General features: G+C 39.5%; 2 protein-coding genes and 1 pseudogene across 3 annotated transcripts; all 3 read right to left on the minus strand.

Annotated features, from left to right (window-relative positions):
• Nucleotides 1-2,870: 2,870 nt before the first annotated feature.
• On the minus strand, nt 2,871-2,943 carry MYCFIDRAFT_t79 (annotated as a pseudogene). The gene has a single exon. The product of its transcript is annotated as a tRNA-OTHER (tRNA).
• A 7,883-nt stretch (nt 2,944-10,826) lies between these two features.
• MYCFIDRAFT_180397 (uncharacterized protein) lies at nt 10,827-13,291 on the minus strand (the record flags this gene model as incomplete). The annotated part of the gene is made up of 18 exons (XM_007934195.1): nt 10,827-10,835; nt 10,903-11,052; nt 11,099-11,118; nt 11,156-11,372; nt 11,419-11,491; nt 11,535-11,570; nt 11,603-11,648; nt 11,676-11,764; nt 11,794-11,951; nt 11,975-12,037; nt 12,072-12,158; nt 12,204-12,273; nt 12,295-12,485; nt 12,516-12,575; nt 12,633-12,775; nt 12,804-13,004; nt 13,036-13,216; nt 13,274-13,291. 18 exons carry the CDS (start codon nt 13,289-13,291, stop codon nt 10,827-10,829), a joined length of 1,812 nt encoding a protein of 603 aa, XP_007932386.1.
• A 156-nt stretch (nt 13,292-13,447) lies between these two features.
• MYCFIDRAFT_147262 (uncharacterized protein) lies at nt 13,448-13,696 on the minus strand (the record flags this gene model as incomplete). The annotated part of the gene is made up of 1 exon (XM_007934196.1): nt 13,448-13,696. A coding segment is annotated over one exon (249 nt), but the record flags the coding sequence as incomplete, so codon positions are not given.
• Nucleotides 13,697-18,257: the final 4,561 nt, after the last annotated feature.

Genomic DNA, 18,257 nt, shown 5'->3' on the forward strand with positions numbered 1-18,257 from the left:
TCTCGCTAGCTCTCGAAGTTATAAAGAATATAGGCATATAGCGACGTATACGAGCGTAGAAGTGCGTAGTCGGCTTATAGATTAGCTATTAGAATAAGGTCTCTAAACTCCTTAGAAATAAGGGCGTTATAAGAGATACTAAGTCCTATAGCAAAGCGAGCGAGGGCATAGCAGAAGGCCTTCTTATCGATAGCGTTCTTAAGGATATTAATCGTCTTCTAAGCCTCTATATCCTCGTTCTTCCGCTAGACAGACAAGAAGTTAAGCTGTATCTGTTTCTTGCTATTGTCTTCCTTCTCTTTTATACGACTAACGATAATCTAATACTTATAGAATAGGTATTTAGCGGCGTTGCTAGATTATAACTAAAAGCGCTCTAGATCGTTGTCTAGACTCTAAACAGTGTCTGTAATAGAACACCTTATAGCGGCTATTCTTTAGTCTCTTAGGCTCCTTATCCTTTAGAGGCCGCGAATAAGACTATAACTCCGGATCGCGCCTATTGCTCGCTCTTTTCCTTTTTTCTAATAGGGTCGGGGTCGGTGTTGGCTATATAGATATTACTAAGGACGATAATAACTGTATAGGAAGGAATAATAGGTTAGGTATTAGTCGAGGTAGTAGTTGACTTAGTAGCGTAGGATTTGGTACCTCTCCGGCTTTATTATCTTCGAGGTCGCTAAGATCGCTAGAATCTTATGTAAATAGTATCCGTTATCTATCGTGCGTTTCCTATTGTGTTTCTTAGCTCTTACGGAAGTTTTCTAAGCGCCGCTATAAAGGCTTAGGGTTTTTACGTATCTCTACTATAGTAAGGAAATAGTAGAAGTTATAAAAGAATAGAGGTTTAGAGAATTTGAGTTTGATAGTGCTTACTAAGGTTCAAGGCGCGAGCCGAAGCCGCTCGGTTAGTAGACTCCGGAGGCTCCTATTAGGCTTTAAAGACCCTAAATAATGTAATTAATAGGAATAGGTAACTAGAACACCGACAAGTCCTGCTATTCTACTATTCTAATCCTTTATAATACCCTTAATACTACTACTACTACTACTAATATACTCCTTTCCGAGAGCTTCAATAGCTAAGGTATTACGAGCACGTTATATAGCGAGCTCGACCTTTAATTCGCACTCCTCGCCCGTACGTAGCATATACGACTAGCAAGTATAGGGGTCACTAAATCTAAAGTGCTTCGCTCTCTCTTCGACCCTCTATATACGCTTACGATAGACCTCGTAGCGACAGTCGGTTAGATATACGGCTATATAGTTGCCCTTCTTGCGGATATAATTATCGAAGGCTTCTTACTTCTTAGCAAAGACGTCGAGCTCGGCATTCTTCGTAATTAGTCGGTATTCTACGCCTTCGTATTCCTTTAGAATAAGGCGAGACTCTTATAATAACCCTTCTGTAACCGTCTACTAAGCCCCTATTTCCTTATACTATTAATCGAGCCAATCCTAACCTTTTGCCGTCTTCTTAGGGTTCTAACGAAGCCTCTTAGCAACCGGTTGTTCTTGTTCTTTATTAGAAGCGCTAGATATACTATTAGCGATAGACGACTTCTCGATAGGCGGCTTGTTATCTACTAATTGAGTCTGAGTCTATAGCGGCGGCAGCGGTAGTAGCGATAATAAGGTGTCTATAACCTCCGATTTAGGCTCGCTATCCGACAGCTATACGATTAGCTATAGCAGTCGCTAGTATTCGCTGTTTACCTACCTCGATTACTTCTATACGCTTCTAACCTATCGTTAGTACGAGATTGTATAAGGAAAGAGGTAGAAATACGATAATTTATAGGATCTATATACGCCGTAGTATTGCTATTCTCTCCCTAAGAAACACCGAGTAATTGACTAATTATAATTATAATTACATGCTTAGCAATTACATTTACAATTAATGTGATTGTAAGTGATTATATAATTAATCCAATTAACAATTAATAACTATAGGGTAGTGGTCTTAGTGCCGCATCCTAGTATACCGATTGTACTAGCTGGCTTGCTTTACTAGTAGCTACTCTTCCGCGAACATAAGTTCACAAGGGAATAGGTTTCATATCAAGCCCTAGCTAGGAGAAGATAGCGATCTCTTAACTTAAAATAACCTTAGTAGCGATGCCATTTTGGGCCCGGCCGGGCTTGTACCTATATCTGCCTTATAGGCAAAGAACAGAATTTAAGCATTAAGAGTTAATAAAATTTGTTGATTCTTATAGATCTCTTATACTCTCTTCTGCGGCTTACAACTAAATCTTGCTTCTCTCCGTCTACGTTAAGTCGACTTAGGCTTTCATTCCTCCTTTTATAGTCTCGAGAGGGAACAAATCTATTATAGATACATAGATAGGCTACTTGTAGCTGCTCTACGCTAATAAGCTCGGCCTTATCCTCCTTAGCCAAATCTACCTTACTTTCCTTAATATACGACTTCTTCGGCGCGGAATAGACGTCTAAGCGTAATAGTATCTTCGATCTATCGATTCTGCGATTATTAGGGCGCGCTAAGCCTAGCTATCGTATCGTTAATTAGCTACTACAATACGGCATCTATCGTTTAAGCGCTTAAATTGTGCTCTTTTATAAACTTCCTAAAGCTTCTAATATAGCGTTTTGAAGTTAATACAGATATCTTCGAGGAAGGCTAGCAACTGTTTTATTAAGTTGAGTATAATAGCATACTAGCATAGAGTTTGAATAATAATTATTTACTTAGTAGCGCCTATATTCAATATTCTAAATATAGCAACGGCCTGTATTTAAGTAAATATTTAATATTCAGTCTTCCGCGGAGGTTAATTTGCATATAATTAGCAAAAGGAAGGTAAATAGCAAAAAAATAGCAGTAGAATAGCAAAAGAAAAGGGCAATATAAGGAATTAAACCTTAGTCTTCAACTATAGCTAGTTAACGTGCTATCTACTGCACTATATTGCTAAAGATTGTCGCCTTCTACCTTATTACGAGGGTAGTATCTATCAATCTATTGTATATATACTTTTGCTATAGATACTATAATAATAATACTGTCGGTATTACTGCAAGGCGCCTACTATGTAGTACTGCGTGTCGGTTAAGTCTTCCGGCTTATCGTCGTCTACTAAACTAGACAGTAGCTCTATAATACTAGCCTTCTACTACTGCTTAGAAGGCTTAAGTACTCGTACTATCTTACTATCGAGTTAGCTTCGGTCCTATATAATCGTACGCCTTGCGAAGCTAAAGGTGCGCTTACTCTTAGCGGATATAGCAAACGCGGACAATACGTTAATTGCTAGTCGAGATAGTAAAGGCTAGGCTTGCCGCTATACTAGCAATAGCTACTAGTCTAGTAGACTTAACCGTCTATTGTTCTCGATAGGTAGTAGACTAGCGGCGGTATATATAAAGCTGTTAAACTCGTTAGTTATAGCACTAACAACGTTAGCTTCTTGTTACTACGACTCGAAGCTAGTAAGCTCTATAACTGCGGTTAGCGCTTATTACTAAGCCGACGAGTAGTTGAACTTGTCCTTGTATTCTTACTATAACGACCTCGCTCGTTCGAGTACTAGCTATAACTAGTCCGCCTTCTTGTTACTAGTCTAGCGCTTCTTAAGCTAGGCGAGTCGCTTTGAAGGGTATAGCAATAGTGCTATAACGTAGGCTCTAGACTCGTTAATAAGTCGATAGTATTTATTAAATAGGAGCTAAGAGACAAGAATTGACTTTATAATAGCCGGCCTATATTAATAGTGCTAAAGCGACTTCTCGTGATAGTTAACAAGGTATTCTATAGCTTCTTAGAAGCTGTCTAGTATATAGCGATAGCTCTATAACCGTATAGTAACCTCCTTAAAGGGATAAAGGAAGTTACGCGTATATTTAATAACTGTCTAGTCCGAGTCGGAAAGCGCTATATCTTATAGTAAAGGCTCTCGCTCGAATAGTAATTGCAGTGTCAGCTTTGCCGTAATAGCTTCTTCTATAAGCAATAGCTAACTATTCTAGCGAGTCTTACTAGGCGTCTTTAGTATAGCGGTAGTAACGGCGGACCTAGCGAGGAATTTGAATATAGCCTATAGAACGTCGTCTCGTAGACAGAGTAATAGGTTATACAGCTTCTAAAGGGCTTCTTGTTTAGTAAACGAGGCAACGTTAATATCTAGCTAAGCGGAGATAGATATCGTATCGGTAGTACCTTCGGCGGTATTGTAAGCGGCTATTTGCTATTTAATAAAGGTACGCTCGTTGTTCTTCGCCTTCTTAAATGCTATCTTAGCGGACTCTATAGACTCTAACAATATAAAGGCTTGTATTACGAGGTTAATAATGTGTCTAATATAGCGAAGCTTCCGCGACTTCTTAGTCTAGCCGATAACGCCTTAAGAGCGAAGGAAGCGCTTAATCTTACGTATTAAGGTATCGTTAGAGGTAAGGTTATCGCTTGTAATCTAGCCGATATTGTTAATAATATTATACTAGTTAAAGACGTCAATTAGCAGTTGTGCGAGCTTAGCACTAGTATAGCGTATAACGATAACCGGCAGGTCGAGAAGTACTTATTATAATCGGCTATTCTTATCGACAAACTAGCAGTTAATAGCTTAGAAGCACTTATAGCTATACTGCGACTTCTACGTATCTATATAGAAGTAAATCGAGCTAATAGCAGTAGCTATTATCTCTATTACTTAATCGCGTATATTATAGAAGTTGCGGAAGACTCGAGACCGTAGAGCGGACTTAGCGTATAGAAGGACGTAAGAAGCCTCGGGGTTAATAGCTAGTATTATATTATAGAAGGCGGTAGAAACTAAGGCGTTAAAGGCGATATAGTGCTTAGAGGAGAAGGCGGCGAGTGCGTTACGATATTGCTATATTCTAGCAGCGTTGTATAGGATATTGCGAGCCCTCGTCTCTTCTATTAATACCTTCCGTAAAGCCTAAGAAGCTATTACTGCCCGAATATCGCCTTAATAGCGGTTCTTGTCCTTATCCTTATACTTGCTAATAGGCAGAGTGTATCTACGCTATAGATAAAAGTCGCAATTGCTTATAATACCGTACTATTGTCCTAAATCTAGCTCGCCTGCAACCTTGTAGCATAGCTCAAACTTGCAGTACTAAATTATATATCTATAGTCGTCTATTTATAGGTCTTCCTATTCGTACGGCCTTCTTAGGTATTATACTACCTCCGGATCTAGCTCTTTCTACTTCTTTCTCTTTATACTAGGCGCCGGCAGGGGTATTAGAACTCGTAGTATAGATGCTATTAATTATTGCGTAGATTAAGTCAATTGCGAGTTAGTAGATAGTATAGCGATTAGGGTCGGATTTAGCACTTCGCCGAGGTTGCTATCGCTTTTATCGCTAGCGCTATTGCTATACTTCCGCTTTCGAGGCTCGTTGTTTTCCCGTTGCGATACTTAGCTATTTAGCAAATTTTCCTACGCTTTCTATATTAATTTATAGGTAGTACGGAGGTTAACTATAGCGGAGTTTGTCGTCGAGGTATAATTGTTAGCATAGATTTGAAGAATTTGAGTTTACTAAAGCTATTAGTGCCTTGCAAAAGGGCCTAGACGCTAGAAGCGGGGGATTAGGGCCTACTACTATATCTTCTAACTAAGCAACTAACGACTATATAGCATTAAATATTGTAGTAACACGGTCGCAAATGCGACTACTATATGTTATCTTACATACTGCATCTTCTTATATATATTAAGTACCTGCAATAGTGTTGTTCGTGCCGCATCTACCTAGAAGCCGTATTTTTAGTACCTAGCTAGCTTTAGGCCGTTCCCTTCGAATCCGCATACCTCTACTATATATATATATACTATGCCTGCACTTACAAAACAAGACGAGAACCTAATACAATAGGCCTTAGATAATGGTATAGAAGCCTACCTTGTCGTCAAAATGCTACTTAGCAACTATCGTAGCTCGCGGACTGCTATTTAGAACCGGATTACGAGGTAGAAGAAGATAGCGACTATATTTCTAGCAAAAGGTAGAAGGCCGTATATTATAATACCGGCTATACGTAACGATCTATTAGACTTCCTAACAATAAGAAGTATATACTAGCTCGAAGAGATATAGATAATATTGCTAGAAAATCACTAAGAATAGGTCTCACAATCGACTATTAGTCGCTGTCTTAGCAGTAGTAACTTTATACACAAATTGCTGTCTCGTACGGCTTTATAAAGAGACCCTATTACAAGGGCACTATTTAAGGCTAAGTTACAGTTATTTACGGCCTTCTAGATTGTATGCCTTAACGAGTCTTATGCTTTAGACAAGACAGCCCTTCGAAGGCGTAGATAGTTACTAAGAGGTATACTAGTAAGGGATGTCTAGCACCTATACTATTTGCAGCGATATACGATCCTTCTAGTATATACGATTAATAGCTATCTTCCGGAGCTACTAATATAGCAAGGCAGTGTTAATAGTAAAGACTTTATAGCATTCGTACGCTATCGAGTATGCTACGTTATACGCTATATCTAGGTCTACGGTTAGTTATACTACTAGACAACTATAGTACCTATTTAAGAGCTATTCTAAAGGAAATATGCTTAGCTAAGGGTGTATACCTGCTCTTCCTTCTACTATATTCGCCTAACTATAACGCTATTAAATTGAGCTTTAAGTACCTAAAGCACTAGATTAAGAAGCACTAGCAGACAATGCCTAAATATAGGTTACCTTACTAGTAGGCAGACTTCTAGGCATACCTAGAATTAGTATATAAGCGATAGGGTAACAATATTGATTACCTAGCGCAGTTCAAGCACTATAAAGTGCTCGAGAAGCTATATAAATATAGTCTAATACTGCCGGCGGAGATATAGAATAGGAGGCAGTAATTGCGATATACGTTAAATTCTAGCTCGATTTGTATGCGGAGTGCTAAGACCTTTTATACTATAGTAAACCAATACTATATTCTCTTCTAAGGAACTTCTAACGGTTGCCGTTTATGCTATTGCTACTAGAAGTCATTATATCGTCTCTTAAAGGCGTAGCAATTTCGAGGCTTAGCACGTCGGAGCAAATTTCAAAATGTCCGACATTTAGCTAAATACTACATATTATTATAACAACACTACATTATTAATATTATAATAGCCGGCAATTCAATAATAGGGGCGGCGCTATTATATAAAAAAACAACGATATAAATCGCATGTATAGTTATAGTATAATCTATCGACAACTAAAATTAATATTATCGGCTAAGCTTAAAGGTAGTAAGGAAAGCGGAGGTAGGGCTTAGAATAGCAAATTTGATGTCAAACATTTAGCTATTAAAAATTCAATACCTATATAGCGCTAGAAGTCAACTATACTCTATCTAAATCAATCTATATAAAGTACGCGGTCTACTTATAGTATTACCTCTTGTACCTCTAAGGTATAGAACCAAAATCGGATAGGTAGTTATAGTGATCTAGATAGCTAGGGTTAGCAAAGCTAGCTTGTTATTATGTCGGCTTCGTACCTCTTAATTTCGGCTACTTTGACGTATTATAGTAAAGTCTATAACTCGCTTACGAAGCGCCTATCTAATGCCGAAGGCCGGCACTACTCTCGCTAACCTATTCTTATTCTCTTAGCGTCGTAGTTGTCTCAAATTCTAGGCATTATCTATAATAGCTTTAGTAATGGCCTCCTGCCTATCCTGCTATATCGGATACTATTAGAAGAACTAGACTAAGAAGAGAGGTGTCTCTATATAGTTACCTAATATAGTGCTAATATCCGGCGGCACTAGCGAGCTACGGAGCTGTTACTATAGTATAGATTGGACCTGCTATTAAGGTTGCAGAGCGCTTATAATAGCAGGGTTAGCTATTATTAGCTAAAACAGTATCGGGTTAAACTGTTGCTACTATTGCTACTATTGCTGCTATTGTTGTTGCTAAAGCAAGGCTATAAGCAAGATAGACTCGCTGCCGCTACTGCTATTGCTAGTCGGTTGCTGTCGCTCGGCAGTAAGAGCGCCTATAAGACTGTCGATTATATACTGTTGCTAAGAAGCCTTATTCTTCGTAGAAGCGGCGGTCTTAGCCTATACGTATTCTTCGTAAGAAGCGACAATCTTGTCGGCAATCTCTATAGGCATATAGTATAGAAGAGCGCTATTAATTCGGACTATATTAGCAAATTCCTTTGCGTAAGAGCCTATTACACTATAATAGACTCTACGGCGCTTGTAATAGCCAATTCTACGACCTAACTGCTTGTTGTCGTACTAGTAATTATTGTATTTAAACTACTTAAATACTGTCGAGAATACCTCGTCGTCTTTACGGCATTCTTCCTTCGTCTTATTATTAGTGTTCTTTCGGCTATTCTTAACCTAAGAGGCTAGTTGTAGCGGCTCTAGTAGATCGCTATCAATCTTGACAAACTAATTACTATTTAGTAGAGTTAATAGTCGATTAGGCATAGCAACGCGCTTATAGCTCTTAAGGACCTTAATAACATAGTAAGTGTTAGCATTAGCGCAATAGCGCAGGAACTCAGCTACCTCTTTATAATAGTCGTCCTCGTAGATAATATTATAGAAAGTCTTCGAGCGCTTCGGTATAAATAGCCGTATATAGTAGATAGTAAATACACGGTCTAGCTGTTATTGTAAGCCAAGCCCTTCTACAAAAACCTATAAGGCTACTCTATCTTCAACCTTCTATATTAACTGCGCTATCTTATTATTATTTAGCCTCGAGTAGGCAAAGTCTATATTATTATCTTCTAGTATATTATTTATAGTTATAATATTGTGCTGTTTGCCGTATAATCGATACTAAACGATCTATATAAGATCTGCGCTAAAGGGCTTCTTGTTCGCTCGTAGCTTCGGCGTTAGTATAGCTTTAGGCGTGCGTAAAGTCGGTCGGCGTCGCGAGCTGGCTTCTAAGTACGATTTCTTAATAACGCTATTAGATGTCGATAACAGCTTAGCAGAAGGTTTATTAGATAGGTCGGCGCTATTATTCTGCCGTTTAGATAATGTTTTGCGGGTCTTGTTTCGTAGTGTTTTGCCCTTAGTCGATTTCCGCTTGCGTAAAGAAGCTAGCTTTACGCCCGTAGCTAGTACCTTCGGCGCCTCCGTAGGCGACTAGTCCTTCTTAATACTCTGTCTTATATAATGCTAACCCCCCTTAGCGGGTATACTAGTTCTACGAGACGCTAGTTTTAGTACGATTACTAGCCTCGGCGGAACTGTCTTCCTACGAATAGAAGGCTCGGAAATAGTAGAGAGAGGTAGTATTTAGGAGGTCCTCTCTAGGTTAGAATGCACTAGTTCTACCGCTCCTTTCGACCGTATATATATTATAGGCTCGTCGTTACTTGTCTCTTCGCCTAGCAATCTATTCTCTTTATCGTCGTCGTTGTTACTATCCTTGTTATATAAAGAGTTAAGCTACTAGCTAAACCGCAAGCCGTCGTCCTATATAGACAGATTGTCGAATACTTCTTAGGTACGTAGAAGATATACTTCTCGTTAGTATAGTTGCTCGTTAAACGGAATAGCATTAGGCGGAAATAGTGTATATTGTTGCTATAGAAACTAGTATTTAAAGTCGCGTTATATAAACGGGGGCGGGTTAGGAATTTAGGAAGAGTCTATAGGTAGACTACTAGGCAAATCGTTATATTCTATAGTAATACTGTCTCTGCTATTAGACTAAGTCTTGGCAATAGTATTATAATGCATTCTACGCGAAAAACGCATATAGAAACGTAGTATAGTAGTGTTGTTATATAGAGTTCTATATAGGTTAGTAGTGCTCGAATCCCCGCCTCGGAGCGTCTAGGCCCTTTTGCAAGCTAGAATATGCGGCCGGAAAGGCCCGTTAGCGGACCGCTCTCGGTTATGCTCTCCGGATACGATAATTAGGCTAGGTTAAGCCTTATATAACGCAATAGGACCCTAAACAAGCAGTAATAGCATATGCGGTACTACGGAAGCAACTAATACCTCCTATAATCTATCTTCTTCCTTTATAACAATACTACTAATACACTCCTTCTTTATCGCTATTGCCGCTAAGGTATTACGAGCGCGCTACGTAGAGAGCTCTTCCGTAAACTTACAATCCTCGCCGCTACGTAGTATATATAGGTTACAACTATATAGATCCGTATACCTAAAGTACCTCGCCCTCTCTTCTACCCTTCGAATCCGATTACGATATACCTCGCACCGACAGTCTACTAGATATACTAGTATATAGTTACCCTCCTTTCGAATATACTCCTCGAAAGCGCTCGCCTTCTTCGCGTAGATATCGAGCTTAGCGTTCTTTACGATTAGTCGGTGCTTAATAGCCTAGTATTCTTTGCTAAGGTCTCGATAAGCCTTACTAAGGCCTTTAATAGCCTTCTCGGAAGCCCTTATCTTAGCGGACTAGTCTTCGAGCTACTATAGTGCCTTTAACGTCTTCCTAGGGTTCTACCGAAGCCTCTTAGTAATAGGCTCTTCTTCTAGTATATAGTTACGCTTAATTTTAGGCTTAGTCTTAACAATAGGCTCGACTACTAGCGGTAGTAGTATTATTAGTAGCGGCGGCAATATTAGCGATAACGAGCCTTTAGACTCGGAGTCTAATAACTACGTACGACTTAGCACTACTATTTATATAATAACAACATCGACCTTCTTCTACCTCGATTACTTCTACGCGTTTGCCGCCTATCCTCGAAAGTATATTATATAAAGAAAGAGCCTAAAATACTGCAAATTCGGATATTTATATAGGATCTGTATACGCCGACGTATTGCCTAGTAAATACTTAATATTCAGTCGTATTCAGTGGATCTATATTCAAATTCATATTCAGACTGAATACTGAATACACTAAATACTAAATAATCATTATTTAAACTCTATGTATACCAGGCATGAAGATTTGTCGACTGGCAGGAGACGGGCGGACAGCACTCTCCGCGTGGTGTCTAATGACCTGTACTTCTATGCGAAGGGATCGTAATCTTCGAATTTCTGGTCCATCATTTGCCTTGATGGAGGCATATGACTTTCGGTCTCCGATGGATCTGTCTAGAGGAAGAGAGCTACATTACTCCATTCCGATGCGACTGGGCTTCGGGCGCGTGTTTGGCATGTGCTAGCAAAGTCACAGCCGATGCTTGAGCTGAGCGGCGCAGAGGTCATATGTATTTGAAACGGTTGATAATCGCTTTCGAGTCGCTTCCCGAAGTGGTTTGGGAAGAGCACATCTCGGGGATCGCGCAGAAGAAAAGCAGAATGAAATCTTAGAGCGATACTTTGACTTCCCGTGGGACATGCGGTCAGGATGAATATTCTAGTAGGAATGATCAAAATCTGTCGACTGTGCTTAAAGCTTCAAAATGCCATTGAGTCCCGATCATTGCCCTCGAACGCTGCTGAAAGCCGGAAGCCATCCTGCTGTGCCAAGAGCAATGGTGCATACTTCGCTGCGTACGATGACTAGACTCTTACCCTCTAGAATTGCGTTTTGTATAGTACGTGATGCACCCGTGTTGGGCGGCTCCTGCGACCAGCTCTGTGCGACTCAAAGGCGACTTTTCTGTGTCTCGCTTGACTTGGTAGGAGGTACCTGTAGACTATTAATGGCCGGTCCTGGCTCTGCTGGCAGTAGCCTTCAACAGATCAGACCTCGCTCTCTCTTCTGTATCAATGTCTGCGAGTATGAACACCAGCGCTCTTTCTTGCGTTCAGGGCTTTTAGGGAGGATGGAGCACAGACTTTAAGGGTATGTTCGCGTCTGACTGACCTCATTATTATATCAGACAATATCAGATCTCTGGCTTCATCTGCTGCATGGCGGGTCTTGAGACATCCTCGCCGACTTGCTGAGCAAAGGCTTGACCAAAACTGAAAGATAGTTATCTCCTCTTCAGCCAGGATCAGTGTGTGAAGGGATACTCGAGTCTAGGTCTCAGTTCGCTGGCCACTATGCATGCTAGCTGGACCAGGACGGCGTTAGGACTTGGCCTAGGAGGACGGGCTTCTGGGGGCTAAATTGAAGGAGTTCTTCCTCGGTAGATGTACGAGTGAGGAGCAGGAAGCAGAGCACTTTGTTCCACTGCCCGGTAAGGTGAGCTCGAGATGAGGCTGAGATATCTGATCAATCGAAGTCTATAGCAATGGCAGGCATGGTGACAATATCAGCTGCTGTCACACTGACGACGCAGCCTGCTGAGCGAGTGAAGAGCAGAAGCCGTCGGTGTATCTAAGGCCTGGATTATGATATCTGCCTTCCAATCATCTGCACAAGGCCCAGTAGCTGCTGTTGTGCTGCCGTTGGCGGCGATGGCAAGCGAGAGTAGGGAAGTCGACGTTAGCACGGCAATTGGAGTCAACGAGCCTTCCGCAGAGGCTGATGATGCCGATAGGTTTGGCTAGCATCATTCCAGCCACATGCATCTTGCCATTTCCACGAACGCAACCGCGTAGTCCGACGCTCTGCACCTCCTAGCAAATGTCTGGGATGACCTTCTCAGTCCTGGCAGCCACATTGTAAGCCATCATGGCCACATTTGTCAATATGTCTAGCTAATCTCTGCCTTCCACTGTTGTCGTCGTTGACACCCTCTAAGTCCATTCTGCAACAGCGAAGGTTTTCAAGGCGATGCAGTCCTGAGGTCGTGATGGTAGAAGGTGGCCTCTCAATACAGACTGGAATTGGCGTTGGATAGCTTGAGCAGCGTGTGGATGGTGCTTGGGATACATTGCCTTCGCTTTCCGGGCCCAGTCTTGACCGCTTCTAGTCCCTTAATCAACCGCCTCCTCCGCCGCCGCCTTTCTCATTCTGATTGTTCACAGTCCGACCGGAGAGCGGCTTGAATGCAGTCGTTGCAAAAGCACTCCTGCCTCTAGAGTCCAATGTCAGACCACTTCGAATAAGGCTAATCTTCCCCAGCTTCCCATTGCAATGAGATCCAGTCTCTAAGGCTGTTCGCGCAGCAGTAGCAGCAGCAGAAACTGTGCGAAAGCTGCTCATCATAACCTTCACGCCGTGCAGTCGTGGATTCTGCATGCGATCCAAGGTTGGGTTGCATATGCGCCGATGTACGGGAAGCTAGTTGCTGGGTGGTTTGACAAGAGAGCAAGCAAGACGGAGTACTAGGGCGACAGCGAGATGTATGATGTTGAGCTGCCAGCGAGGGACGAGGACTGAAGTATAGAAAGAGGCTCTGTCGATCATTAAGGTAATTTTATCTCTAATACATACTAACGACATCCGATAGCACTGTGAAGGTGTAGAACATAATTGAGCCCCTATCTCTTCTAACTAGGTTGCTATAGGCTAACTATATAGACAGCCTTACTATTGTCGTACGTTTCCGGACACCTTCCTTTAGTAACAAATTACCTTAGCAGTAGCGCTGTCCTCTTTATTTAATTCTCCTACTAACTAGCTACTGCTATACTAACCGTATATTATTTAGGGGATTAAGGTAAAGCCTTTTAAGAATGCCTTCGAACGTAGCTCTCGGAAGCGCCTTTGTAAACATGTCCGCTAGGTTGTCCTTCGTATTAACTCGCGCGATGTTTATCGTACCCTCTGTAACTTGTTCTCGAAGAAAGTAATATCGGAGTTCTATACACTTCGTTCGTAAATAGAACTCTAGGTTCTTCGACAACTTTATCGCGGTATTATTGTCGATATAGAGGGTTACCGCGTCTTAGATAAAGCTAGGAATCCTTAGTTCTTAAAGGAAGTTCTTTAACTAGATAGCCTCCTTCGCGGCTTCTACTACTGCGATATACTCTGCTTTATATATAGACATTGCAATACTCTTTTGCCTCTTCGAGGCCTAGGTAATAGGGCTACTAGCAATCGTAAACGTATAGCTAGTAGTAGATCGCCGTGTGTTATAGCATCCTGCCTAGTTACTATCGACGTACCCTATAAGTTTATTAAGGGAGTAATATAGGATAGCAGTACCTTTAGTCGAGTCGGGATCTCGACTAGTCCGCTTACTTTGCTCTCCTACTCCTACTTAGCTATCGTCTAACTTACTGCTATAGTTCGGTCCCAATTTAGGGTATTTTTTCAGGTAGGCGTAGATGCGTCGTACGGCATCTAGGTAACTTTAATTAGGATTAGAACTGTACCTTAACACTACTCCTACTACGTAGGTGATGTCTAGTCTTACTACCGTTATTAAATAGTTAAGCGATCTAACTATTAACTAGTAGCGACGTATAAAGTCGAGTCCTTTAACTTCTCCTTTATTATTTGTTAACTTCCTCGATACGTCTATAGGTATAGACACTAGTCTTAAGTCGTAGAGGTTGAATCTAGTAAGGAGCTAATCTATAAAGGCTTGCTAATATAGATGAATGCTCCTACTATCGTCCTGCGAGATATACATGCCTAAATAATAGGCGCATTCTCTAAGATCGGAGACAGTAAAGCGCTTTTTTAGCTCCTCCTTAGTTTTCTTAATCTTAGCGAGGTTAGACCCGAAGATGTTAATATTATCTATATATACCGTTATATATAGACCTCTTTCCGATCCTTACTGTGCATTAGCATCTATAAAGACTAATAAGTTATATGCTAAGGCAGTCTAGCCGATAGATACAAGATATTCTCTAAGCTTTTAATACTACTATCGTAGGGCTTGTTTTAGTCCGTAGAGAGATTTCTCTAGTTTGAGAACCTTGCCTTTAGCTTCTAGAAAGCCCTCTAGTAGCTCTATATAGATTTCTTCTTTAATGTCGCCGTTAAGGAATGCGGTCTTAATATCTATCTAGTAATAGTGCTAATTCTTTCTAGCGGCGATAGCAAAGAATAGTTTGTATAAGGGTAGCTTAATAATAGACGCGAAGGTCTCGTTAAAATCAATCCCGTAGATTTACTAAAAGCCTCGTACTATAAAGCGTACTTTATATCGGACTATAGAGCTATTAGGGCCTAGTTTCCGCTTTAGTACCTATCTCCCTAAAAGCGGTCTTTAATAGGTAGGTCGAGTTACTACCTTCTAGGTATAGTTCTTAATTAAGCTATCGTATTCTTCTTTAACTGCTTGCTTCTACTAAGCCGCTTCCGGCGATCGTCTCGTAGTAGCTAGGGTACGAGGTTCCGGATCGAGTATACCGTTTTCGGCGTATAGGAGGCATTTATACCCTCGGCGTAGTTTACTTTTATCTCCTAGTTAGACCCCGCAGTAGTTCGGTTTGCGAACTATAGAACGTATATAGTTTGGTTTCTTAGCGGTACCCCTCCGGTTTGGTTCCGGTTTGGTTTTTTACCCCGCTAGTCTAAGCTAGTTTCCGAGAAAATCCGACTAAACTACGACGATATGCGACGACATGCGACGACCTCGGATTTAGTCCCGGACGCGATAGGGGCCCTATATTGTACACGCTACACGATTGTATCTGTGTTTCGGGCTATTTAGACGTGTTTTAGGATAGGTTTTTGTCCGTAGCCGGCACGTAGCCGGCAAACCGGTCCGTATACCGGTTGCTTAGCAAACTAAACTAAACCAAACTAGAATTTCGGCTTGGCAAACTAAACCAACCCAACCCGGACTACTGCGGGGTCTACTCCTAGTAGGTAGATAGCGGTTATAAGCTTAGGTTTTTACGGTAGTATACGGTAGTTTCCCCCTTTAACCGAACCGAAGTTAAGTAAACTTAGTTTAGTTACTAGATTTGCCGCCTACCCGTTGTTACTTGTATAGTTATCTTCTAACTTCTTCCGTTTTTTCCCTAAGACCTATAGAATACCTTATACTTTAGCCTCGTCTTCGGAGAGGATAATTCTATAGACCTCTATAGCTCTAGAGGGATAATCCCTCTTATAAGTATTCTAGTAGGGGTCTTAGTTTCTTCTTTCTATATATATATTATAGGGGAAGTTATAATCCGAATTGATTTCCTTATTCTTATTTAATAGTTTTGTATAGTATTCGTAGCACTTATCTCTAACTATTAGTACTAATTCCTAACTAGGCTTCTATTAAAGGTAATATCTGTTTCGAATAATCGGATATATATATATATATCTATTAGTAGTATATTCGTTATATAGATATTGTCGGTTACAAGTTCCTACTCGGTTTTCGTATCTTATATATCTTAGGCCTAGAGGTTCTTAGTTCTAAGGTATATATTTCCTAATAGGGTCTTTTAGCTTAGAGCAGGTATTATATAGGTAGTTTCTATTATATATAAGTACTTGCTTAAGGTATCGTTTGTATTTTTATTCCCTCGGAACTCCTTTTTAGCTACCGATTTTTCCTTCGCCCTAATTTACGCATTTTCGACCGTATTTAATATATATTAAGCAAGGGTCGTCTTCTAAGTAAGGAAATTGCTTATTATTGCGAGCGAAGCTCGCCTTACACTAACAAGGGTACTACAGTAGCTAATTGCGCCGAGTTGTCACTACGTGATTCCCCGGATTCTGAAAGCTGAAGCTCTAATTAGCTGAATTCTACAAGAACTGCTAGGACGGCACGGTAGAACACAACCTCCGAGAAAATCACGTATCTAACTTTTACGCGACTTTATTGCGAGCGAAGCTCGCCTTACAATAGCAACGTAGGTACTAATCCAGTTGCTAGAATGCGCACTTAGCTACACGTAACGCTAAGCCGACCCCGGATTTTAGAATCCTATATACCTAATTAGTCAATTTCTACAAGTAGAGACTTTCGGAGCTAGCGCCGGTATCTCCGAACAAGCGCCGACTTCCCGAACAAGCGCCGACTTCCCGAACAAGCGCCGACTTCCCGAACAACCGCCGACTTCCCGAACAACCGCTAGTAAAGCCTTTTGCCTTCCTTCTAATACTTCAAATATATAGTAAAATATATAGTAAAATATACAAACAATTAATAAGAAAATTAATAAGAAAATTAACTAAAACATTAATAAAAGAATTTATAAAACAACTTATAATAAAAGAACCTATAGAAAAATTAATTTTAATTATAGAAAACATACGATTTAAATTTATAAAATTACCGAAAAATATTAAAGGAACGAGAGCGAGAATAAGAGCGAGGAACCCTAAAATTCGCGGCTCCGCTATACTAGGTATATATAAAATTTAAAAACTCGCGGGCGCTACCGCTATTACTACGTAAGTAGAAGGAGCAGAAGTACTTACGTACGGGTACTATCCTAGTTAGTAAAACAATTAACAAAACAACAAACAAAACAACTAATAAAACAACTAATAAAACAACTAATAAAACAACTAATAAAACAATTAATAGAACAATTAACAAAACAATTAGTAAAACAATTAACAAAACAATTAACAAAACAATTAATAAACCAATTAATAAAACGATAAATAAAACAATTAACAAAACAATTAACAAAACAATTAACAAAACAATTAACAAAACAATTAACAAAACAATTAATAAAACAATGAATAAAACAATAGTAGAACAATTAGTAAGGCAATTAATTAAATAATTAATTAAACAATTAGTAAAGCAATTAGTTAAACAATTAGTTAAACAACTAGTAAAATAAATTATATTCTAGTAAATAAATAACTTATAATAAAGTTAAAAAGAAGGTAAATAATAAACTAGAGAAGAAACTAAATAATAAAGCAAATAACAGATTAAATAAAAAACTAGAGAACAAAGTAAATAATAAACTAAATAATAAGCTAATTAATAGACTAAATAATAAGCTAGTACTAAACTAAGTAGTAAGATAGAAAACAAGTAATAAATAAGGATATAAATAAGAGGACTTAGACGTATTAGAAAAAAGAAAACATATAATAAAAATAAATAAGAAAATATAAAATAGGTAAGTAAAACAAGTAAGATACTAAATAGAAAAACTGTAAAACATTAAAGAAAAAAATTAAAAATAGTTTTTTTAATAATATAAAAAGTAGTAATAGATATAAAAAATTAGAGAAAACTAGAATAAAAGTAAGTAATATATATAAAGTTAAAAATAATAAAGTAGTATCTAAAATACTAGAAAAGAAAAATAGTAATACAAAAATATAAAAATACTTATTCCTAATAAACTATTCTAATAGAACTAAATCGTATAATAATAGTAATAGCTTCAAGGTCTAGCTTCGAGGTCTAAAGAACCGAATTAGCTTAGTATATATAAGGCGAAAGCTTCGCTCGCACTCCTCTAGGCACGCGCTAGCCGCCTAGGAGCACATTTTATACTAGTCTCTAGGAGAAGCAGCTTTAATATTTGTCCTTCTTACCGGGTTAAGGTTTAACG

This window comes from Pseudocercospora fijiensis, assembly GCF_000340215.1.
Source record: "Pseudocercospora fijiensis CIRAD86 unplaced genomic scaffold MYCFIscaffold_17, whole genome shotgun sequence".
NCBI lineage: Eukaryota > Fungi > Ascomycota > Dothideomycetes > Mycosphaerellales > Mycosphaerellaceae > Pseudocercospora > Pseudocercospora fijiensis.